Consider the following 25,776-nt stretch of genomic DNA (forward strand, 5'->3'; position numbering starts at 1 on the left):
TCCAGGTATATTATGTATGAACTTTGTACTATGTATAGCCAGAGTTTTATTTATTTTTTAAAAAAAAGAAATTTTCTTGATAAAGAAATAATGGTAGCCTAGCTTGTTCTTCTTGTAAAAGTGATGCCTCTTTTTTAAAAAGTCCTACTCTAGCTTTTAGTAAAAGAATCAAATCTTTTTTTTCTTTTTACCTTGGAGTCTTAAAAACTGATTGTTAAGGTAAAACAATTCAGTGCATAAGTATGGAGTTAAGTGCCTTTTGGAGGGTTTCTTGGAAGAGCGTTTAAGAAGATACTTAGGGAGGTAGCAAAGATTTGAATGGTCTGTCTTTATAAGTAAGGGCAGAAAGAAAGGTTGTCCAGGTTGTACTGGACACTTCCCTCCCCCACCCCTTTCCTGATTGTTTTTATGTGACTGATTTTAAATTCTCAAACTGCCACTTCTTTAAAAAACAAACAAACAAAAAACCCTATATCAGTTATCAAACTTGGCCATTGTCAGAGAACGTCGTTTTTTTACATGAGCAGATTAAAAATGGGATAATATTTAAACTAGAGAGCATTTTGAGGGTCAGTACAGGCTGCTCAAGTATGGACTCTGAGTGTGGTTGAAAGAAATGATATCACTGTAACTTCTCCGCACTCCTCCTCACCTACCCCAGCCTGTACACTCCCTGCTTTTAAAAACAGAAATGTATTGAAAACAGGTGCTTCCCAGAAGCAGCTTGGTCTTAGCCAGAATTGTTCATGTCCTGTTTACCCTCCCTGACCCAATAAGCAGGCACATGGATTTACTTTTCTGGAAGAGGGGGGGATAAGTTTGCATTTCTAGCCATACTCTCAGGTCCTTTATATGATGTTTGTGAAAGAAATTAGAGATGTGTAGCATGCCATGAAACAGTAATACCAACTACCTTGGAATCATTAATGCAGGGAGTATTGAGTTAGAGGTAATTATGAGGGCAGATGACATTTGTACCTCAGCCTACCAAAATTATAGCATAAGTTTAACTTACTAGACATTTCTTAGAAGCAAACACTTGTAACTTGTGATAGCATTCTCACAAGTGGAGCCATGCATATAATGGGACAGATGTGGAAATGGATGGTTTCCTTCTGATAGGAGAAACAATGGACCAGGTTGTTTCTGTATCCCTCTAGTAGGGGATGTAATTTTTCCTTCCAAGCAAAGGAAATGGCAGTGCTAAATAGTTTTGTAACTTTTTGAATGAGAAACTTTTAGGTAAAGCCAAGCGGTCAGATAATATTTTTCAAATGCATGTACGTTCACTGTGGGGAAAAGATTGTGAAAAAAGTTACAGTCATGGTTTTTGTTTTTCTTAATTTTAAAGACTTGAGAAATTCTGTTATATGAAGTGACAATATAAAAACATATTTAGTTTTATACTAAATCTTTTTTTAAGATCTTGGCACTTAATATAAATCAAATTCACACATTTTGTAACTTTCCACAAGTTCTAAAAGGGGAAGGAAGAAATCTCAGTCTTGCAATTTTGGTTTTTAAAAATCATGACACCGTTTTACCATGAAATTGAGTATCTAACTTTTGGTAACACCTTTTGTTTATTTGTATGTTTGTAATAATGGACATTTTAAACATAGGAATGTTTTGGTTTGTACAGACTTTGACAAATGTGTGTTAATAAAAATTCATATTGACTCTAGTATAATTGTTAGTGGGTTTTTTTTCTCATTTATTTCTTGATGGTTCACCAGTAAATCCTGTTATCCCCTTCAACTTAGAAAACAGTTTGTCTTGCTTGTTGACTTAAAAAATTAAAGCCTGCCCTGGCCAGTGTGGCTCAGTTGGTTGGGCATTGTCCCATGCCCTGAGGGGTTGCTGGTTCAATTCTTGGTCAGGGCACCTGCTGGAGTTGCAGGCTTAGTCCCCAGTGTGTGCAGGGAACAGCACAGTGGGCGTTTTGCTCTCACATCGATATTTTTCTCTCTCCCTTTCCCTTTCCCTCTAAAAAAATATGTTTTAAATAAATTTAAAAGTCTAACTATGCTAATAGGGAGTTTCATGTCCATCAGAGAACAACTCATTCTCTTTCTTCTGTAATTTTATGTATCCAGTTTAAGTGTTTGCTTTGTTATAAGCACTGTGCTAGGCAATGAGGATACAGCAGTGACGAAAATCAACCAAGTTACCTCATGGTCTTCCATTTAGTGGAATATTGAACAATACCATTGTCCCTTGATCTTATATTTATCATCATTATTCAAAATACAATATAGGAGGAACCTTAAGGTATGAGTGAGAGGTTTATGAGATGCCATCTCAAGGACAAGAATGTTAGTTTGAAGCCTTGGTGTTAGTAGTTTTAACAGGTGCCTTTCAGGTATTGTCACTGTCACATCCTGGTCATTCTTTTTTATAGACTCAATGACAACTTATTTTCTCTAAATAAATGGAATATAGTTTTATTTTGTAGGTGCTATGGTCTGAATGTTTGTGTTCTCCTCAAAATCCATATATTGAAACCCTAATCCCCAAACACCATAGTGTTAGGAGGTGGGGCCTTTGAGAGGTGCGTAGGCTCTGTCCTCATGAATGGAATTAGTCCCTTTATATAGGAGGCTCCAGAGAGAGGTTCCCTTGCACCTCCACCACATGAGGACACAGCCAGAAGGAGCTGGTGTGAACTAGAAAGGGCTCTTATTATAAGGTAACCATGCTGGCATCTTGATTTTGGACCTTTCAGCTTCCAGAACTAGGAGATATTTCTGTTGTTTATAAGCCATCCAGTCTGTGATTTTTGTTATATCAGCTGAAACAGACTAAGACTGTAAGCTATGTTTATGACCACCTTTATTGTGTGTTATCTTAATTTATACATTTGTTCAGCCTTGTGCATTTGTTTAACAAAAAAAGACCAGCCCAGCCAGTGTGGCTCAGCAGTTGAGCATTGACCTATGATCCAGGAGATCACAGTTTGATTCCTGGTCAGGGCACATGCCTGAGTTGCACAGGCTCGATCCCCAGCAGGGGGCATGAGGAAGGCAGTTGATCAGTGACTCTCTCATCGATGTTTTTATCTCCCTCTCCCTTCCTCTCTCTCTGAAACCAATAAAAACATTTAAAAAAAAAGACGAAAAAAAAAGACCAAACCCTTGGCTGGTGTGGCTCAGTTGGCGTGTCCTCCCGCGCACTGAAGGGTCGTGGGTTCAATTCCCAGTCGGCACATACCCAGGTTGCCATTCGATCCCCAGTTGGGGTACGCGCAGGAAGCAACCAATCGATTTTTCTCTCTCTCCCTCTACCTTCCTCTCTAAAATCAATTAAAAAAATATATCCTGGAGTGAGGATTCAATTTAATATATATATGTATATATATATGGCCAAACCACTGAGATACACAACATCATAGATAAATCCCCAAAACATCATGTTAACTGAAATGAGCCAAACACTACAGAATACATCAAGTAGGATTTCATCACTATGAAGTCAAAGAACAGGCAAAACTAACTTGTAGTGCTAAGAACCAGAAAGTGCCAGGCTGGTGTGACTCAGCGGCTGATCATCAACCTAGGATCCAGGAGATTGAGGTTCAATTTCTGGTCAGAGCACATGCCAGGGTTTCGGACTTGGTCAAGTAGGGGACATGCAGGAGGCAGCGGATCAATGACCCATCATTGATGTTTCTTTTTCCCCTCCCTCTCCCTTCCTCTCTGAAATCAAAAAAATATATTAAAAAAAAAAATCAGAAAGTGATTTCTGGGGATAAGTGGAATTGATCAGAAAGGAGCATAGCTCAAGGAAACTTTCTGGGGTGATGAAAATTTTCTATATCTTGATTTGGGTGGTGGTAACATGGGTATATACAAGTGTCAAAATTCATTGAACACTTAATATCTGCATTCTATTGTGTGTCAATATAACAATAACAGAAATATAGAAAAGTGCCTCTTAGTCCTAAAAAATGCTATTATGAACATTCCTATTCTTGGTGTTTGGAACAAGTATGTGTGCATATCTGTTGAGGATATAGTTACTGGAACTGCTGAGCCATAGAGTATGTATGAATCACACACAGCTCAGCAACTTAATAGCTGTATGACATTGGGCAAGGACCCAGAACCTCTTGAGAACACCAGTTTCTTTATCTGATACCAAGGACGTAATCTCGTCTTGAGGTAATCTCGTCTTGATGGGTGCCAACCATGAAAACTGTTTTTGTCAATTAACAAAAGGACATGATGCTGAGAAGCCTTATTCTCTAAAATCACAGATTTCAGAAAACTTGCAAATTGAAATGTCAGTAAGAATGGAACATTCCACTCTTGCCTGGAAGGATCTGAGTTACTTTGATACAGAGAAGCAGCCTCAATTTCCAACCCAGGTGCAAAGCTTCAGATAAGCGGTTTCTAGATACAACATTCCACATTTATCTTCAGCTTGTAGTTTCCATGGAAACAGTTCTTTTATCAGCTCAGGCCTGATGAGAATCCCTTTACAAATAGCCTGGTGTGCTTTGAGGCTATGTCAAAACACCATTTCTTTTAAATTTTACCTACACTCCATCCTTTCCCCAAATCCTAGAATAACTATCTCTTCCTGTGCTTGGTGTGATGCTCCATGATTTTTCTGGTGAGCAGTCTCCCTTACAGCGTTAACAAACCTAACTTTGTCAGACCACAGGTGGTCTTTATCACATGGGCTTTATCGTGGGGCTTACTGATTAATGTTTGTAAAATTTGTTCACATTGTCTGAGTAGGCGTTTAAGAAACTAATTTTTTGTTATTCATGTATAAATTTTGTAAATGTTCATTTGACATCTAGTATTTGCAAGGCACAAATGTATTGCTATTAAAGAATAGCACAAGGCCCTGGCCAGGTAGTTCAGTTGGTTAGAGCATTGTCCTGAGATGCCAAGGTTGTGGGACAGTCAGGGCACATACAAGAAACAACCTTCCCTTCCACTCTCTCTAAAAATCAGATCAAATAAAAAATGGTTTTCCATCTGTGTCCTGTGTTATCTTCTCTTTTCTTTTTTAAAATTGATTTGAGAGAGAGGAACATTGATTTGTTGTTCCACTTATGTATGCATTTATTCGTTGCTTCTTGTATGTGCCCTGACCTGGGATTAAACTCACAACCTTGGCATATGGGGACGATGCTCTAACCAACTGAGTTACCCAGCCAGGGCAAATGACCACTTTTTATTTTAGATGGGGAAACAACAACCACTGTGTCTTCAATTGTTAGGAGAAAAATACATTTACAGAATTTCCCTTTACAGAGAGTCAAATGTAAATGAAAACATTCTAAAGACTATTTTATAGTTTTAAAAAGTACAGTTTACTATAAGTTGACATAAAACTATGGAGTCTAAGAAACGTTAGGGTTTTAACCAGAGTGAGAGCCCCCAAATGTTATCTGTCCCTTCCTATAGAGAAAGAAATGCTCTTATAAATGCTCCAACAAAAATTAGAGACAGACTACCTTACAAAAGCTCTAAGGCTGAGTGCAGGCTCATTCACCCATTTGGGGTCCCTTCTTGCACAGGCAAGCAGTTTCCTGTCCTTACCATTCCCCAGAGAATGCAAAGCAGGCTGGGGTGGGGTGGGGTGGGGTGAACACAGGAAACAAACACAGTCAGTTCCCCTTCACTTCTTCCTATCTTGATCTCCCAAACCAAAATCCTACCCATGTTTTCCATTTACGGTAAGCTCACAAAATGCAGTCTTCTATGGGAACACTGAAGTCATACACTCCAAATTACTTAAGGAAATGATTTAAAAATTTTCAGGGTTAGGATCTCCAAGAACTCTTGGTTTGGGATATAGATAAAGAGGCTATTTGGAAGAGATTTAGATGAAGAATGAATTTGGGACTGTGAGAATGAGTTTTAGGAAAGTAGTGAGATGACAATGGAGTTAGCTTAGAGTTTGGGTTTTGTAGTCAAATCTCAGATAAAGTAACCTCTGTGGTCTTTATTTTCTCAATTGTAAAAGGGAAAATAATAACACTTATTTTGTTCGGTTATTTTACTTTAACAGTTTAAAAATCGATTGTTCATTATCTATTCTGAAGGTAAAAATATAGTTAAAACATGGTCCCTTGCTGTGAAAGTTTATGAACAATTGAATTGCAGTGATGATTCAGCTCGATAAGTACTATTATTATTATTATTATTATTATTTTGATTAGGAGAGGGGTGGAAGGAGAAATGAAAATGGTTTGTAAACCATAAAAGTATTCCGCAAATACTAACAAAGCCATAGAGGATGGAAGCAGAGTGAGGAATTTCGGGAGTTTGGTTAAGGATCTGAGTTTTAACGTTGTCGAATACTCCCATATTTGGGCCTGAATTCTCAGAATAGAACAGAATAGGACGTTAGGGCTGAGATCATCTGGTACAATTTTATGCGAATCGAAAATTCTTGCCTTCTGTCACCGTGCCCTGGGAAGCATCAACACCGCCACCCCAGCTCCTCCAATCCCAGGTCCAACGGTGTGACGTCACCACCCCACCCCACCCCCCGCGTCCAGTCTCTAAGCTTCAGTCCCTGGCACTAGTTCCAACGGCGGAAGCGCATTGTTGGGCAGGGCGGGGCAGCCGTGTGCGTACTGCGTAGGGGCGGGGCTAGTGCGCACGCAGCCTCAGCCCCCTTCTCCGCCCTTTCTCTTCCCGGTTTTCCCCGTCAGACTGCGGTCCGGCCGGGTGGCTGCTTCCGGTGGGACCGCCGTGCAGGGCGAGTCAGGCTCAGCTCCTTGTCATGTCCTACGGTCCCTTAGACATGTACTGGAACCCAGGGCCCTCGGGGCCCCAGGGGCCCCAGGTTCGGGACTTCGGCAGCATCATCCAGACGTGCAGCGGCAATATCCAGCGGATCAGCCAAGCCAGTGAGCCCGGGGATAGAGCTGGGGGAGCGGGGGCTGTCCCGGGGACAGGCCTGGGGGAGGCTGCCGGGACGCGGAGCCTGGCTGGGGCTGCCGCCAAGGCCACACCTGAAGCCGTGTCGGGCTTTCCACTCTGGGGGCGGCGAGCTGTCATCCCTCAGTCTTGTCAGGCTCGGGCTCCCCGAGGGTCCCGAGCTCCGGCTGGAAGGAAGCTCGAGTCTCTTCTTAAAAGAGTTATGCCCTTTTGGTGTTGGGGTCAAAACATCAGTCTTGACAGCTCCCGGGTGGGAGGGTGTGTGTGTCACCTCGAGATCCGTGAGTGAGTTGACTTGGCGCAGTGGTCAGCCGAGTATTTCCTGTCACCCGCCTCCCCCCACCCCGCCCCCGCGTCCCCCCACCTTTCTTTCCTCTTTAGCCAGTTTGCATCGGTTGTTGTTTACTGATTTAGACTTTAGGTTTATATTCCGCTCAGCTCTGGCTCCTTGGAAATCAGCAGCTTTCGATTAGGGGAAGTGGAGAGTGCATGTGTTTGGGTGACTTAAAACAGTTCTTGCTTTAATGAATTTGGAAGTCAGGTACAGTGACTTGTATGTGAGGGGTAAGATGACTTCTGTTTTAACAGAGAATTCACCGAAAACATTTCAATTGACATTATTCTGGGTTTTTTTGTAGCAAAAGGTTTGCATATATTTTTGTATTTCAAGCCGATGAGGCATTTGTTTTTCTTCCCTATTTAGCTCCTTTGAACAAATCTGATATACAGAGAAGCTCAGGGACTTGGCCACAATCATATAACAACATGGTAGAGCTGGTGGTAGATTTCAGAATATCATTGTCTTAAAACTTCATGACCACGAGTAGGGTCTGAGTGAGACTAGCTGAATGAGTCAAATACAGGCTATTTCTTGTGCCTAGAAATCAGCTGAGAGCCTTATAAACAGGAGGTCAGCAGCAGCAACTTGACTTGGAAAAATGGTGGTCATCATTGTTATTGTGTTTCTGTGAGCTTGGCTGTACTGTTAGTAGGCAGAACTAGTTGGTCCTTAATTACAATTATTTTCTGTATTTTAAAGAACAGTCTATCACTTTGCTTTTAAATTAAATACACGATGTAGAATTTGAGAAGTGGGAAGCTTCTGATGAGAAGGGATTGAGACTGGGTGATTTGAAAGTGGAAAGAATATGGCCTGTTTAATCCAGAAATTTTTAAAAAATTAATATGACTACTGGCTAGGAAATACAGTACTTTGTGTTCCAGTTTCTCTTTGTGAGGGAACTATAATACAGGTTAGATCAGAAAATTCTGGTTCAAGGCTGAAAGTTTTCTGTTGAGGCTAAATCTAATGTCTGTGAAATCATTCTACATTTGAGTATCAGGCTATGTGGTAAGTACTATAGGAACTAACATGGATTCTTTCAAAAGGGTTTCTGTGGAATACATAACTGATACATAAAGTTGAAAGAGATCAGTGTTATAGAAGACATATAAATAACATTTATGTAGGTATTTAGCAGGGAGAAAGGGATCATTTTCAGTTGGGAAGGGTCGTGGCATTTGAGCTAGGTCTGGAAAGATGGTGAAAGGATTTGAACTTTTGACAGTAAAGAATGGAAGAGCATTCCAGGAAGGAATAAAATGAATAAGGCATGGTAGTGGGAAAGCATGGGATGTATATAGAAAAGTAGAGTGATTTCATTTGGCTAGAGTGGTAGACTCAAGAAATTAGTGGAAAATAGGGCTGGAAAGGTAAGTTGGGGCCCAAGATGGAAGGGCTTTAAATGCTAAACTGGGGGTGGGGTGTTGGATTTAATTCTTTGGGAATGTGTAAATTGAATTGGAAGGGAGACACTGGAATCACAGACAACAGTTAGGGACTGTGAAAATAAAAAGGAAGGAAAAGATAGGAGAGGTTTCTTTGGTGATAGAATTGATAAGGCTTAACTATTGATTGGGAATTGGGCTCAAGGGACATTGGTGTAAACCATTAGTAACATTTAATAACTAACATTTGGGTGCATATTGTGTGCCAGGCAGTTTGAGAAATTCTTTACATGCATTATCTAACAACCCTGTAAAGTAATTACCAATATTATTATTATTATTATTATTTTAAATATATCTTTATTGATTTCAGAGAGAGGAAAGGAGAGGGAGAGAGAGAGACAGAAATATCAGTGATGAGAGAGTCATTGATCGGCTGCAGCCTGCAACTCGGGCATGTGCCCTGACCGGGAATTGAACCCTGATCACCTGGATCCTAGGTCGACGCTCAACCGCTGAGCCACGCCCGGCCAGGCACCAATATTATTTTTATTGTGTACAAATAATTACCCAACTGGCCCTGGCTGGGTAGCTCAATTGGTTAGAGCGTCATCCCAATACGCCAAGGTTGCAGGTTTGATCCCTGGTCAGGGAACGTACAAGAATCAACCAATGAATGCATAAATACCTTAAACAACAAATTGATGTTTCTCTCTCTCTTCTCTCTCTAAAAGAAAATAAAATAGAAATTTAAAATAAATAATTATCCAGTTAACATGGCAATACCTGAATTTGAAACCAGGTCTGTCTCTTGTGATCAGCAATAAGCCTTTTTATAATTCTTAATTAATATTACAGTTCTGTAGCAGATAACACTTCAAGTTACAAGTGACTTTTTTTTTTAACTCTCCATAGAAAACTGTGGGGAATACCTGAGGCTGTTGAATTTTGTCTTCTTGTGGGTGTGTCTATCTCCCCTGCTAGACTGTTAGCTACTTTGAAGCATGGGACATGATTTAATTAATCTTTATGTTTCTGGTGCTTACTCAGTCCCAAGCATATGTAGATTCATTCATTTACTGTTCAACAAATATTCTTTGAGCACCTGCTCTGCGCTGGGGATGGAGTGATGAACAAGACAGACAAAAATCCCTTCCCTGATAGTGTGTGTATATATACACAAATGTATACATACACATATATAAATAATATTGAATAATAATAAGTGCCATGAAGGAAAAGCAGGGTAAGGGGATAGATGGAGAGTGAGAAGGGAAAGAGGGTGGGTGTGCTATCTGAAATAAATTGGTCAAGGAAGGCCACTCTGAGGAGGTGACATTTGAGTAGACACCTGAATGAAGTGAAGGAGAGAGCCATGTGAGTAGCATGGGGAAGGCATTTTTGGCAGAGGAGATAGCAAGAGCAAAGATCTCGGTGTTAAAGAGAGCCTAGTAGGAAAAGAGGTCAGGGAGGTACCCAAGGATCATATCATATAGGGTCTTGATGCTTAATAAATTGTATTTAGTAGATTTGAATGAATAAGGTTTTTCTACCATTTTGGAACTCTTCTTGCTGCATTCTCCTTGTACTTTGTGGTACCTGCCACGTCTTACTGACCCCAGGTAATATGAGTTGGAATTCTTTGAATTGTTTGGTGAGGAACAGGGAATTTGAAATTGAGAGGGTGACATTGCTTGTTCCCAGTTAGTGCTATCAGGCTAGTGCCTGTCCCCCAAGCCTCTCTAAGACATGGCTATCCTACCTAAGTATACACTCTGAATGGGAGCTCAGACATGTACCCACATTTTTCCAACCCTGCAAGGACCTGTATCCATTGAAAGTATGAGAGAATAGCTATTATTTTTTCTTATCTGTTCAGCAAACAGATGTGAGTTTGGAATTGCTGAGCATATCAGCCTGAAATACAGCAAGCCACTGTGTGGGCTGTTACAGGTACGGCTAAGGTTGACTGCCTGGTACAGAGTGTTGTTGTCACTATGTGTGGGGTACAGAAGAAAAATACTTGACTCTGCCTGTTGTGGGACAAAGAGTCGGAGCAGGTATTACTGAGGCAAATATAGGAAAAAACTTAATAGCCTCCAAGTTATCTTTGAAGAAATTAAACCATATTTCTGTTCTTTAATGTTGCTAATTTATTGATACTATTTTGTTTACTAAAAAATAAAGAACAGTTGAATTTTTAAAACTGATTATCATGAAATTTTGTAGGTTTTTCTTTCAGTTATTTTCATGTCCTTTGCTTTTTTTTTTTATTGCCACCCTCTAAAGTTTTCATGATCTCAACATCTGTATTCCAACAGCATTCTCCCAGCGTCTCTGTTCCCATTCTAGCTCATCCTGATAATGCTATCAGCAGTGTCTAAAATCCTGTTTTCATTATACAACTCACCTTCTCAAGAGCCTACAGTGGCTCTGTGATGTTTGCTGCATCAGATCTTAACATTCCACCTTGCTTTTACCCTGTCATCTTAACACAAATTAGCCATATTGTCTACTTCTCTTCACCCTTTGCTGTAGGCAGGCTTTCTTTTTAAACATCTCTAAACACTGGCTTTTGCTCATTCTGTTTCTCCTTTCTTTAATATCTTTCCCTACCTTACTAGTTATCCAAATTATACAAATTCTTTGAGTTGTACTTAAATCCTGCCACTTGTAACTAAGCCTTCCTTTGCTTCTGACAGTGAAGTCCGAAACCATGAGCTTTAGGGTCAGTAGTAGATATGTGACGGAGTCCCTGCTCCTCTGTGTACTGTTGACCTTAAACAGGTTATTTCCCCTTTTTGTCTGTTACCCCATCTGTAAAATGAATAGTATTGTTAAAATGGGATATTTGAAAGTGCCTAGTATAGTGCCTGGCACATAGTGGCCATTCAGTAAATGGTAGTATTATTGGTTTAGTTCCCTGCCCCACTATAGTTTAGTAGTTAGATGAGCAGATTCAGGAGTCAGGCTATCTGAGTTTGAATCCTAGATCTGCTTCTTACTAGCTGTGTAATATATTACTTTCCCTCTCTTTTTCTCAATTTTCTCATCTGTTAAATGGAGTTAATAATATCTATGCCATAGGTCTGTGAGGATTAAATGAGGTAATTTATGTAATGTGTTTAAAACAGTGCCTGCAACATAGTGTTTAGGAAATGTTAGCTATCGTTTTTTTCCTTTGAATTTGCAGGCAATTTCTTTTCACAGTTTAACACTTACTTGTATTCCGAATTCCTTAATTAATTTATACTTTTTGACCTTGTCATTCCAATTAGACTGTCAGTATTAGTTTTGTAGTTACAGAGAAACCATGCATTGTACATTTCTCTTAAGTTAGCTACAGTGCCTGGCACAGCAATGGATATGTAGTTGGCATTCAGTATGTGCTTAATTGATTTTATCATTGCTAAGTACACTTTTCTTGGTATTGAGTTTGATAATAATAGCTACCCTTAATTGAGTTCTTTTATGCGCCAGACACTGTTCTAAATTTAGTTTCATATTTCATTCTCACAACAACCACATGAGAGTTCTTTTGTTATTCTCATTTTTAAGGTGAGGAAACTGAGGCATAGAGGAGTGGAGCCTTTTGCTCAAGATCATGAAGCTAGGAAGTGGTGAAACCAGGAATAACAGAGGCAGTCGTAATTCAGAGTCTGTGAAATTAACCGTTACATATTCTGTCACTGGTATGGTAAATGGAAGATTATACCTTTGATATTTAGTACTCATGTTGAGTTTAGTTTGGAGCTTTACTATTCTAATACAGTGGTTAATTTTTTTAAAAAAATTATTGATAGAGAGACAGACATCGATTTGTTGTTCCACTTATTTATGCATTCATTGGTTGCTTCTTGTATGTGCCCTGATCAGGGATGGAACCCGCAATCTTGAAGTATTGGTACGATGCTCTAACCAACTGAACTATTTGGATAGGGCCTACAGTGGTTACTTTTTAAAAGTTAGGTCATTTTCATTGAAGCAATATAAAAACAATGTAAACCTAGTTTTCAGAATAAAACATGACATGACATCATTATCATAACCACCTCATAGGCTATCATTTTCTCATTTGGTGTGAATGATGTTTTTTTTGGTTGAATTTATATTTTTTTCTTTTTTAAAAGTACTGAATTAGAGCATTAGAGTATGTCAGATGAAGAGAATTTTCCCCCATTTGTGACTATACTTGCTTTCGGTATGACTAAACTTTGATTAATTTGGATTAAGGTTCATTTGGAGATTCAGATTCTGCTTAAAGCTGATATCAGCTGAAAGCACATAAAGAGTGTTTAATTTATAGTAGTTCCTAGTGTGGACGTTAGCTGTAATGTAAAATACATTGATTTGCTTTGTAATCTTTTAAAAGTTTTAGCCAGGACATCCTTTTAAAAATGAAAAGTCAGTGATAGGAGAAATTGAAACCTAGTTTTAAAAATAACAAAATTGCTTACATGTAACTGAATGATTGTCCTTACATTTCACCTAGTCATCTGGTTTCCAGGATAATGAAGCGTTTCATAGAAGATGCCCAATTATTTTCATCCAAAATGTTGTAACAAATTAACCTAAAGTAAAAATTTTATTTACTAGAATGCTTAGAAAAGAGTTTTCACATTAACCAGGTTGACCAGAAAACCCTTTTAGATTCAATTTGTTTTCATAAAAATCTTTCCAAAAAATATCACTTTACTTTTTTGACACTTTAAATATTCTCAAGTGAAAATAAGTATGTATATATATCTATATATCTATATATCTATATCTATATCTATATCTATATCTATATAAGCATTCTATTTCTTTTTGCGCTTTAGGCTTATTAAGGTACACAGTTCTTAGATGTAAAATAAATGGGGTCATTGAGACTCTGTTTTTGAATAAATTCCTGATGATGGTGGTTATGGAGGGCAGTATGCAAAAACTTGAGTTCCAGTAAACTACTGTCCTTATAATTTGAAGTTTGGGGTATCTAATATCTGAGTCTTGATGGAGACTTTTATTTTTATTTATTTTTTTTTTAAAAGTTTACTGGTATGATTAAAAAAATATATATATATATATTTAAAACATGATATTCTTTTTTTTAAATGTTTTTAAAATTGATTTCAGAGAGGATGGGAGAGGGAGAGAGAAAGACCTTTGAGAGAGAAACATCAATCACTGCCTCCTGCACGGCCCCCTCCTAGGAATTGAGCCCTAAACTTGGGCATGTGCCCTGACTGGGAATGGAACTGGTAACCTCTTGGTTCATGGGCCAACGCTCAACCACTGGGCCACACCGGCTGGGCTTAAGTATGTTTTTATTGATTTCAGAGAGAGGAAGGGAGAGGGTGAGAGAGAGAGAAACATCAGTGATGAGAGAGAGTCATTGATCAGCTACCTCTTGCACATCCCCGACTGAGAATAGAGCACGAAACCTGGGCGTGTGCCCTGACTAGAAATCGAACCCGTGACCTCCTGATTCATAGGTCGACACTCAACCACTGAGCCACACTGTCTGGGCTTGATGGAAACTTTTAGGAAAATATCTTAATATTTAGGAATTTAGAAGGAGTTGATCAAGGCTTGGATTAATTCTCATGCTTAGTTAGCAAGTGATCGTATTAAGTCTCCTTCCCCCACACTTCCCCAACTCCCCTGCCTTCCCCTAACACTCATACAAATTCAGATAATCACAACAAAAGAAGTAAAAAAAAAATCTAGATGAAAAAAGTTCTCAGATGAGAATGCAGAAATAACAGCTGATTTTAATGGATTTTTTTCTATATTCTATAAAAATCCCCATTGCTGTATAGGATATTTAATAAGTTTTGATAGATGATTAATAACTTGATACTTTGACATATCTCTATAGTTTCTAAGGAGAGTGCTCTACTTTATTAAGTCAGTCAATAAAATGGGATCTGTTTCCTTGAACTTTTGTAAGATCTACCTTTATGTGTCATCTAGAGGGTGTGTGCCTGCATGTGTGGTTATGCAAATACAAAAATGAGTAAAATGTGGTCCCTGCTCTCCAGAGGCGTATAATCAGTCCATTCCCATTTGTACACAGGCAGAGCTTCTCTAAGCCAAACTCTGGCTTGCAAATACATTCCTTGGTTGTACAGCATCATTCTGGGACTAGAGCTTTTTTGTTATTACTGAATTTTAACATTGAGCTGTGGTGGGAGTACTTGGATATCATTTAGTCCTCACAGAGTTGTAAAGATTTGATGAGAAAAACAAATCCACCCACACAAATAGAAAGTACTGTGACAAATAGTAAGTAATCAATATATGATAGTTCAACCTGAATATCATATACAGTTGGTAAAAAGAGACCCAGCGCATGAAATGACTTGAGTGGTGCCACACACCTAGTTAGTGGTCAGGGCTAGTTTAGAGTTCAGGTCTCATTATTGCTAGCTCATGTTCATTCATATATCTCCTGCCTTAAAGAAAGTGTCATGATATAAAAAGGAGGCTAACTCAGTTAATCAGTAATTACTTATATACCCACTGAGTGTCAGGCACTCTGCTGGACTCTGGTGAGTGCACAGGAATATTCTCAAGGTGGGAGGAAGTTGGGGAAGGGAGTAGGTTAGAGCAAGGACATCAGCCTATCTACAGCAGAGAGCTATTAAGTTAGGGAGGTATCAGATAGGCAGGGTGGGGCTAAGTGGAACACTGGGAAATGGAGGCCTGCCCTATGTTACTACATTCTGTTTCCTTTATGCGTCAGCCTTTTGAGAGAACATAATGTGGCACAAAGAATATAGTCCTTGAAATTAGCCCTGAGTTTAAATTCTGGTTATTATGACACTCTGCTCAAAACCCACCAGTGGCTTCCCATTTCATTAAAATCTAAAGTCCTTGCACTAGTTTATAAGACCCTATACAGTCTGGCTCCCCTCTACCTCTTCGGCCACTTCTGTTATCCCTCTCTATTGTAGTCACACTGGCTTCCTCTCTGTTCCTCCATCATACCAAGTGCTCTTGCCTTGGGGACTTTGTACTTAATTCTCTGCTAGAAAGCTTCTCCCCCAGATATTTACATGGCTGGATCTTTCACTTCCTCTAAGATCTTTGCTCAGTGTTACCTTGTCAGAAGTCTTCTCAGATCACCCTATGTAAACTAGTACCCAACCCCCACCCCCTGTTATTCCAGCCCTTACCTAAGTTTATTTTTCTTTATAGTACTTATCACTACCTGATATATGCTATTATTTATTCTTTTCCTTAAAATGTAAGTTTATTGAGAGCAAATGTCTCCAAGAGCACAGATAGAACAGGGTAGAGTATGTACTCTGAATGAATGAATTCTGTAGCTCCTGTGAACCCCGAAAAGTAATTTATCTGCTGAGGTGGACTCCCTATGGTCAACCGAGGGCCCAAATTACATGAATAAGATTATCTAACGGCCATTTGCTGACAGGAGCTCCTCATGTACTCTATTCCCGGAAGAACCTCAGACTGAACTCTCTACACTGTGCCCCCCTACTTGTTTATGTTGAGTCAACCACTGCAGGGAAACCCTGGTTTCAGTCTTTCTACCAAGGTACTGGGAACTGCCTGGTTCCATCAGAACTAGGCAAATAATATCCTCATTTACATCTATACCATTCCGTCCTAACTGCATGATTTAGACCAATCAGAACTGTACAATTTGGGAAACTCATTTGCATGAAACAGGCCAAAATGGGAACTGTGGGCAGGAAAATTCTTTATAAAAGGTGACCTCTCCTTTGTCTTGTGGGAGCACAATTTAGTTGCTCCCCGAATCTGTGTCTTCTGGGCTGCAACTCTGTGATCAAATGAATGCTTTTATTCCTTATTACAGTCTAAAAATAATTTTGGTTGACATTTTCATGATCCTCAGTGTGTCCATCTATAATATTGGGATGTAGTAATGCTTATTTAAAGGATTGTGGAATCAAATAAGATCATGCATATCAAATGTAAAGGAAAAACACTCCTCCCATGTTTCCTCTACTCTTAGTAATTTACTTCTGACACTAGGTGTGGGGGTTTTCCACACATCAAGCAATAATCAGCTTCTCTGGACCAGTTGGGTGTCCTACAATTTAACTCAATTCCTACACAGGTTAAGTAAGGGCTCACTCCCATAGGACTGGTCCCCACCCGCTCTACACCACTTGCAAATCAGAAACTACGGTTCCCTCCTCAGGTTCCATTAACTTGCTAGAGTGCCTTACAGAACTCAGGAAAACATTTACTTACTAGGATACCAGTTTATTGTAAAAGGATATAATTCAGAAACAGCCAGACAGAAGAGATGCCTAGGGCAAGGTATCTAAGAAAGGGCTCTGAGCTACCTTGCCCCCTCTGAAGTCAAGACACCCTTTCCACTAATCAGAAGTTCATCGAATCTAGTTTAAGAATTTTTAGAGAGCTTAAGCTGTACCCTTTCACTCACCATTCCTCTTTCTTAAGGTCCCTGGGTCTGGCTGAAAGCTCCTACCTTCTAATCACTTGGTCACTCTGGTGACCAGTCTCACCCAATCTAAGGTTATCTAGAGGCCCCCACCCAAGTCATTCATTAGCATAAATTTGGTGTGCTAAAACGGGGCTCTTTAGGGATAACAAAAGACACTCCTATCACTCAGGAAATCCCAAGGGTTTTAGTAGCTTTGTTCCAGGAACCAGGGACAAAAATCAAATATAATTTTTATTATACTATATCAAGAATGTAGCCCAGCCTGGCTGGGCATGGCTCAGTGGTTGAGCATCAACCTAGGATCCAGGAGAACACAGTCCGGTTCCCTGCCAGGGCATATGCCCAGGTTGCGGGCCCAATCCCCAGTGCAGGGCGTGCAGGAAGCAGTGGATTAATGACTATCCCTCATCATTGATGTTTCTATCTCTCTCCCTCTCCCTTCCTCTCACTGAAATCAATAAAGACATTTTTAAAAATAAATAAAGAGTTCCTCATTGTTTAAAAAAATAAATAAAAAAATATATATATATATATATATTACCCAATGGCACATAGTAAATGCTCAGTAAATTCGAATGTCTGCCCTTTTTCATCAATTATTTGTATGGCTAGCCAGTTGATAGCTTTAGTGATATCCTGATTCCCATTTGACTTAGATAAGAAGGAAATTCATGTGAAAAATGGTTTATAGTTTATATAGTGCCATCTTTTCTTTATTGTTTTTATTGATTTCTGAGAGAGGAAGGAAGAGGGAGAGAGAGACAGAAACATCAATGAGAGAGAATCATTGATCGGCTGCCTCCTGCATACCCCCTACTGGGATCGAGCCCAAAACTCGGTACAACAGTCAACCAACTGAGTCACACTGGCCAGGCATATAATGCTATCTTAGCAGAATGCAGTAATTATAGTGGTTACATCTTCCTGTAATCAAGTGAATCCTATATTTCCATTATAAAGTTGGAGTTATATTTTTGCTAGAAAGTCATAATTACAACTGCTATAAACCTATATATTCTGGACTTGAGAAATTTTGGATTGAAACATCCATGATACAGTGATTATTTTGACTACAGAGAAACTTGTGCATATTGCTAAGGACTAGGCTGTTCAATTTCCATTTAAGAGTAGAGTCACCCATCAATCAATTAGAAGATTTTGCTTAATCATTGTTTCTTATCAGACTTAGAGACTGTCCACAAAAGAAAATCCAGCCCTAGAAAAAGTCTTAGAAGAGTTTATTTGAGCCAAACTGATGACAATTTCTGGGAAGCAAAATCTCAATGAATTGAGAAAATGCTCCAGAGAATGGCAGTTTTACAGCTTACTTTATACATTAGAATTAAAGGAGACTTTAGGAGGATTACGTGAAGTCCATTGATGGTAGATTAGAGATGTGGGAGAAAGCAAAGCAGGGAAATCTCTGAGATTGGATAAAAAGTAAAACAAAGAGAGGCTTCTTTTACATTGCTAGGTACAGGATAGTTATCAATTACAACACAGAGATAGTATGTGGAAACAAGATAACAAGGCGGGGGTTCTGTGGTCTCATGCTTTGGTGCAATGGCTGTGTCCTGAGGGGTCTGGAAAAGGAGATAAACTTTGACATTCCAAGGTATGTTATTGTAGATGCAAAAAGACGATAGGAGACGTCCAGTCCCGATGGCAGTGTAGGTAAATGCGGTACTCTCATCCTCCCACAGCCACATCAGAATTACAACTACTCTGCAGAACAACCATCATTCAGAACACCAGAAATCTAGCTGAATGGAAATCCTAAACTAGGAATTTAAGGAAGAAGCCTAGTAGGAGGGGTGGAGACCCGGAATGGTCTGGTCTGACACTGATTTGTAATCAATAAAAGTGAAGAGAGATATTTTGTCCTCGGAGGTTCCCCCTGAGGAGTGAGGGGTCTCAGCCTTACACCAGCGCCTGATTCCAGAGTTCCAGTGGAAGAGAAATCCCCATAACTTTTGGCTGTAAAAAACAGTGGGGATTGTGGCTGACTGAAGGAAGGTTGCTGGAGTCTGAGACAGTTCCTCTTAAAGGGCCCGCACATGGACTTACTCTGAACTCACTCCCTCTGAGCTCCAGCACTGGGGCAGCAGCTTGAAAGGGAGCAGGGACATACTGGGGGAAACTGAATTGTCTGTCATCAGGGTGAAAGCTGGGTGGGTGAGGCTTTCTGCCAGACAAAAGTGCTGGTAGATGCCATTGTTCCTTTTCTGAGACACACCCCCTCCATACACACAGCTGGCGGGTGGCACCATATCTGAGTCTCCAGGCTCACACTGTTTGCCCCACCCTGGTGATTCCCTGTGACCCTGCCCCACCTAACCTTCAGGACCCACCCAAACTCTTTCCAGTGGCTTTTTTATACAAATGTCCTGTCTTGGCTCATGCTTTAGACTTTGCTAAAATCTCTCAAAAGAGCAGCATCTGGCTTCAGCATGCCCTGTACCTCATCATAAGCGGCTCCAGGTCAGTCACTAGCAGCAGCCAGCCTTGGTTCACAGCTTGATCTCGCCTGGGCACCTCTAAGCCCAGCACAGGCAGCAACCGTTTGCAGATTGCTTTGTAGCTCATGCTGGGTGGCCCCAGGCAGACCTTGGCCTACATCTTTGGAATGCCCAGCACACCCAGCAGACAGCTTCAGACTACTTTGAAGCACCATTCAACCACCTCCACAAGCTACACACTCAAGGGGTGTACCCAGTGTGCACCAGAGCCCCCCTGAAGTAAGTCCTGCTCCATGGAGTGGGTCCCTGCACAGTTGATCCTGCACGATGGTTGGTGATTGGTGGTCAGTGGTCGCAGCCAGTCCTTGGAGCCGATAGACCTGGGTCCAAATCCCTCTCGTTGATGTGCCAACAGCAGCCAAGGCAACTATAACAGGAGGGTGTACACAGTCCACATGGGGGTGGGCAGAGCGCACCTGTAGTGCTCAGCTTGGATGATTGGGGAGGCTGTGGCACTCGACCCTACAGAACACCTACTACACTAGGCTACTCTACCAAGCCTGGGAGACATAACAGCTCTCCCTAATACGCAGAAACAAACACAGGGAGGCTGCCAAAATGCGGGGACAAAGAAACATGTCCAAATGAAAGAACAGACAAAACTCCAGAAAGAAATAAACAAAATGGAGACAAACAATCTGCTAGATTCAGAGTTTAAAACACTGGTTATAAGGATGCTCAGTGAACTTAGGACTTCAACAGCATAAAAAAGGGCATGGAAGCAGGACACAAAATAAATCAAGGTCTCTATTCCTGTTGCAGAAATTAGTGAGGGCGGGTGGAGTGTTTGGATTCCCAGGCAGGCTGGTGTTAAGAGTGTTCCTTCTTACTGACAGATAATCAATTCCTCTGCATCACTGCTGGTCCAGGGCTAGGGGTTTAAACACCCAGGATTCAAACATGATCATTCCTAGTCTTAGCAAAATATCTAGGAAAAGGTAGAATTAGCTGAATAAAACTGTGTATTTGACTATAGACAACATGGTTGGAAGAACACAAGTATGTACCTGAGTTTAACTTTTTTGCCCTTCTACTTATTGTGTACCCTTATATAAGATATTTATTTATTTTTAAAATATATCTTTATTGATTTCAGGGAGAGGAAGGGAAGGGGGGAGAGAGAGGTAGAAACATCAATGATGAGAGAGTCGTCATTGATCACTGCCTCCTGCATGCCCCTGACTGGGGATTGAGCCTGCAACCTGGGCATGTGCTCTGACCAGGAATCGTACTGTGATCTCCTAGGTCGATGCTCAACCCCTGAGCCACGCCCAGCCGGACTAAGATACTTCTTTAAATATGTTTCCTCACCTGCAAAATGATACCTACTTCAGATATTGCTGTGAAAATTAAAAAGATAATGTATATAAAGCTCCTGATATAGTGCCTGGCACATAGAGGTGCTCAGTCAGTGGTAACTTATTAATAATAATATACATTGTCTTTCCAAAAAGGTTTGCTATAAAAAATTGTGTACTAGTGGATTGTAGTTTTTATTGTGAATTGATATTTGGTATTAAGGCCCTTCTAAAGGTGATTAAATTTTTATCCAGTGCCATGGGAAATCTGGGAAGATTTGGATGTTCTTTGGGGGTGATGAACAAAACCACCACCTTCCACTTAGAGGTGTAGTTACTCTATAGGACAGCGGTGAACCCCGCAACTAGTTTCGAAGGGAATGTAGATGCCAAGGTTTTGATCATAGCAAGCTTTCTATTAGTTACATGCATTTGTTCAGGATGTGGAAACTGGTGATCTTAGACATAGAGTGCTCATGATGAATCTATTTTTCTTTTAACAAATCTTTTTTCCTCTCTTCTCAGCCTCTCAGATAAAGAATTTGATGAGCCAACTAGGAACTAAGCAGGACTCCACCAAGCTACAGGAAAATCTGTGAGTAGCTTCCTAACAAGGCTGGGTTTTATGAGCGCCTTTCGAGGATATACTTAATATCATTGCTGCATGGCAGCTTAGGTGTCAGGCCTGTGAAGTCAGAGTGAGAGGCAGTGGGACATGAGGTAATAGCTGGATCTAGAAGAGGGGCAACAAAATGTAATAATGGATTGTGATCTTTCCTGCCTCTTAAAGTTCTTGATCTCTGGTTCTTTCTTCCCTTGGACAGTTTAGCAGAACAGTTTAAGGAAATAGAGAAGGGAACCCCTACCTCTCTTAAACTATATTTTGCCTAAAGGAGCCTCCCTGTTGGCAGAGGACTCCTGATGATCTGCAGAACTCATCTCATCTAGTTGGATTTCCAACCTTATGTATACATTATCAGAAAAATTTATTCAGAAAGACCCCAGGGGAGCCTGAGAGAACAGTAGACTGGTAGTAGAGACACATGATTTTTTTTCCACATCTTTCTTGAGCACATTTCTGCTTTTAGAAATTCTGTTCTTCCTCTTTAAAATATACTGAACAATGTTCTTTGTTTCCTGTCTTAGACATTGTGAAGTAAGAGAATGACTTACTACTTTGAGCTTTTTTCAGGGAAATGTGAAATACCTCTGGATATTACAGTACTGTCTGGGATTTTCAGGCTCCTGACTGATTCCCTCTTGTTTTTGACTCACTTGTTTTTTTTATCTTGGAGGCAGGCCCCTTTGCAGTGAAAAAACATTAATAGTTAGTAGTGCGGTTTCTCCGTCCACCCATAAAATCGTTGTAGAAAAGGCCAGGTAGCAGAGGAAATCATGACTCTGCCCTTTTTGAATTTCCACTACTTTTTAATCCACCTAATATATTACATATCCTTCCCTCTTTAATGTCCTTACCTCTCTACTCCTTATATATGTTTACACACTATGGGGCTTTTTTGTTTTAGAGGAAAGAAGCAGAAAGTCAAGCATAAAGGACTGGTAGGGAATCAAGACTAAAGATGAAAAAGCATCAGCTTTAAGCAGGAATGTGGGAGTAGATCTTTGGCGGTTGTTCCCTAGGGTAGGAGCTGTGCTTTTAATGTACATTTCATTCAGCTACCAGGATTCTCTCTCTAGGCAGTGCACTGTGACAGTAACCATGCAGAGCTCCTGGGCAACTCTGACAGTTTTGTGAGAGAGCTTAGTGTGTTAAAATTATTAGATTTAGCTGTGGAGGCAATTGATCTTCTTATATTTCTATCAGAACTGCTGATCTGCTTTTCTTTTCTCCCCAAAAAGTTAAAATACCCGATCGTCCAGTTTCACTGAGGCAGGTTGTTTCTGCTCAGTAATATGATGAAGCCTTGACATGGGTTTGACTGGGTAGTAGTTCTGGAATTTTGTTGTGAACCTGGGCATCTAGGAATGTATTTCGTCACTTGCCCCTTCATTTCCTGCGTGTGAGACACTCTGAGAACAAGCTGATACTAACAATAACAGCTCTTAAGAAGCGAGACCATCCTGAAACATGTCTTTTCTCTCTTAGGCAGCAGATACAACACTCTACAAATCAGCTTGCCAAGGAAACAAATGAATTACTGAAGGAATTAGGATCCTTGCCCCTTCCCTTATCTACTTCAGAACAGGTAGGTATTTTCTGGTTTTTCATTTTGTTTTTTAATAGGAAAGGACTTTGTTTTAATGGAAATACAGTGTATGAAATAAAAATAACTTAGCCTTTGGTGCTAGATAGACCTCTAAATCTCAACTTTATTATCAGTAAAATGGGGGTATGTGGCCATTGTGGCAAGAGAAAAAATGTCTGCATCAGATCTTGCAAAGTGCCTGGCACTTAGTAGGTACTCAGTATGTGGTGGCTACTGCTATTATTAGTAATAACACATTAGTATATTAATAGAATAGGTTTAACTGAAGAGGAATCTCAGTGTTTGCATCTTTTGGGGTTTTGTCTAGCAGCCTTGTGTTTCCAGGCTTGATCCTAGTTCTTTTTGTATCCATTATCTATACATTTCAATCATATGTCTTTTATATTTTGCAGTCACTTTCATGTCCCATCATGAGTCATTCATAGGTCTCAGGTTGAGGAAATGCTCAGGAAAAATGACTTCTCTTTTCAAGTAATTTTATTCACTGGCCATTTAAATCCTTAAACACTTTCGGTAGGGATTCCTTGTTCCCTCAATATGCCGTGCCTTTTGTTTACACGTTCCTGAAGTCAGATGTGCTCCCTCCAGTGCGGCTTGACTCTTTTACCTGTCATTCATGGTCTACCTCAAATCCTCTCTCTTCCAGGGGAAAAAAACCCTTCATCTACTTAAGCCTCTTGTGAGTCCATTTTGCTTTTAGCTTCTATACCATTCATGGGGGGCACTTATATTACTTGATTTTGTTTTAATTTTAAAAATATGTTTTTATTTTAGAGAGAGAGGAAGGGAGAGGGATAGAGAGATAGAAACATCGATGAGAGAGAAACATCATCAGCCTCCTACTGGGGACTGAGCCTGCAACCCAGGCATGTGCCCTGACCAGGAATAGAACCATGACCTCCTGGTGTCTGGGGCAACACTCAACCACTGAGCCATGCCAGCTGGACACTTTTTAAAAATTTTAGATAGAGAAAGGGGAAAGAGAGGGAGAAACAACAACTTGTTGTTCCACTCATTCATGCATTCATTGTTTCTTGTATGTGCCCTGATGGGGGATCGAACCCGCAACCTCGGTGTATCAGGACGATGTTCTAACCAAGTGAGCTACCCAGCCAGGGCCTATTATTGAACTTTTAATTTTTATTTATTTATTTTTTATTGTTCAAAATATTACAGATGTCCCCTTTGACCCCTTCCACCCTGCACCTACTCCCCTCCCCAGGCCTTCACCACACTATTGTATTGAACTTTTTAAATGATGATGTCCTATCTCTGATGACTCTAAAGATGAAGCCTACAACTTCCCTACTCAGGGGTTGTCTGTGAGTTGTGGCTATTGGAACATAAAATAAAATTAGTGTGTTGTGACCATCATTTTGACATAGAGTAGAAATAGAGTGCGTTATTGTTACATGAAACTTGTTTCATATATATATATGTGTATATATGATACTGGATCAAGATGTTGCATTCTTACTGTTTGTGTCCATCAAAAAAGTGTGAAGATCACTAATTTAATCTATACCTGGCAAGCTGTTTAATGAAGTATATGTTTAGTCTGTGGAGTTTTGGAGCCCCTCGCACAAAACAGAGGATCCAAGGCTAGATGCTTCTCATCCTGCAGATAAAAAGTAATCTTCATGTACTCACCCTTATCCATATGTGTGCTGTTTGTTTTAGTTGCTACTCATGCTGATATTTTAATTATGGACAAATTCCCCGTTGCCATCCAGTATCTCTGAGTTGTTTCAGAATTACCCCTCTCTTCCTCCCAGCTGCGCACTTAGGTAATACACACTTGTAGGCAATAGCAGTAGTAGAAAAGGAGTCTAAGGGTCTGATGCAAACGGAGTATTGAAAGTGAAAGTACTTAAGAGTTAATTAGTAGCCTAAGCAAAACATAAATGGGAAGTTAAATCTATGCTACCAAAAAAATTTTTTTAATTGACTCTAATGTATTCCAAAATCAGATAGGAGTTATTTTTGGATTACGCATGGTATTTTTCCCTTCCTTTATGTTAGATCATTAAGGACATGATGTAGATCTACAAACATACTATCTCTGGTGAAATATAGTTCCTTGATTCCCTTCCTCCTATTGTGCTGAATACTCTTTTCCTTTCAAGGCTTTCTTCATCTAATTAATCTTAGCCACGTTACCCATCTTTTGCTACTGTCTTATATATCAAGCAGTACATTCTACTTTCAGTACTTTTTTCATACTTATGTACTATCATCCGTGATCTTCTAGTTGCTAAATCCAGTGGCCCTTTTTGGTTCTTACTCACTTCTCTGATTTTGTTTGATCCTTCTTGCCTGTCCTGTCTCCACTGAAACTTTCTTCTTTCCACGATTCCCTTTCATTCTGTCCTCCAACTCCGGTGACCCCTTTATGGCCTTTTTTCTCTTACCCCAGGTTGAGTCTCAGCTTCCTTCTCTGATTCTATAGCTTCCTAGAAGTGGGCATGCCCCAAGGCTCTGCCATTGATCCTGTAGTTTTCTCACTCTCTGATTTCTCCCTCAGGAGTCCTGTCTACTTTTATAAGCTCCCTGTCATCTTTATAAACATGACCCCTGGATCTTTTTCCAGCCTTAGCCTCTAAGCCTCTATTGCCAATTCCTGTTCTGAACTCTCCTCTTGAATATATTGCCTTC

At 40.1% G+C, this 25,776-nt stretch overlaps 1 protein-coding gene across 1 annotated transcript in view; it reads left to right on the forward strand.

The window, feature by feature from the left end:
• The first annotated feature begins 6,651 nt into the window (after positions 1–6,651).
• The window catches only part of STX12 (syntaxin 12), a 36,829-nt gene continuing 17,704 nt past the window's right edge, over positions 6,652–25,776 (forward strand). Inside the window, exons 1-3 of the mRNA XM_016216803.2 lie at positions 6,652–6,874; positions 21,419–21,488; positions 23,001–23,100. Of these exons, the coding sequence (XP_016072289.1) occupies positions 6,748–6,874; positions 21,419–21,488; positions 23,001–23,100 (297 nt within the window). The 5' untranslated portion in view covers positions 6,652–6,747. The remainder of the gene's footprint in view (positions 6,875–21,418; positions 21,489–23,000; positions 23,101–25,776) is intronic.

This window comes from Miniopterus natalensis, chromosome 9 (assembly GCF_054644295.1).
Source record: "Miniopterus natalensis isolate mMinNat1 chromosome 9, mMinNat1.hap1, whole genome shotgun sequence".
NCBI lineage: Eukaryota > Metazoa > Chordata > Mammalia > Chiroptera > Miniopteridae > Miniopterus > Miniopterus natalensis.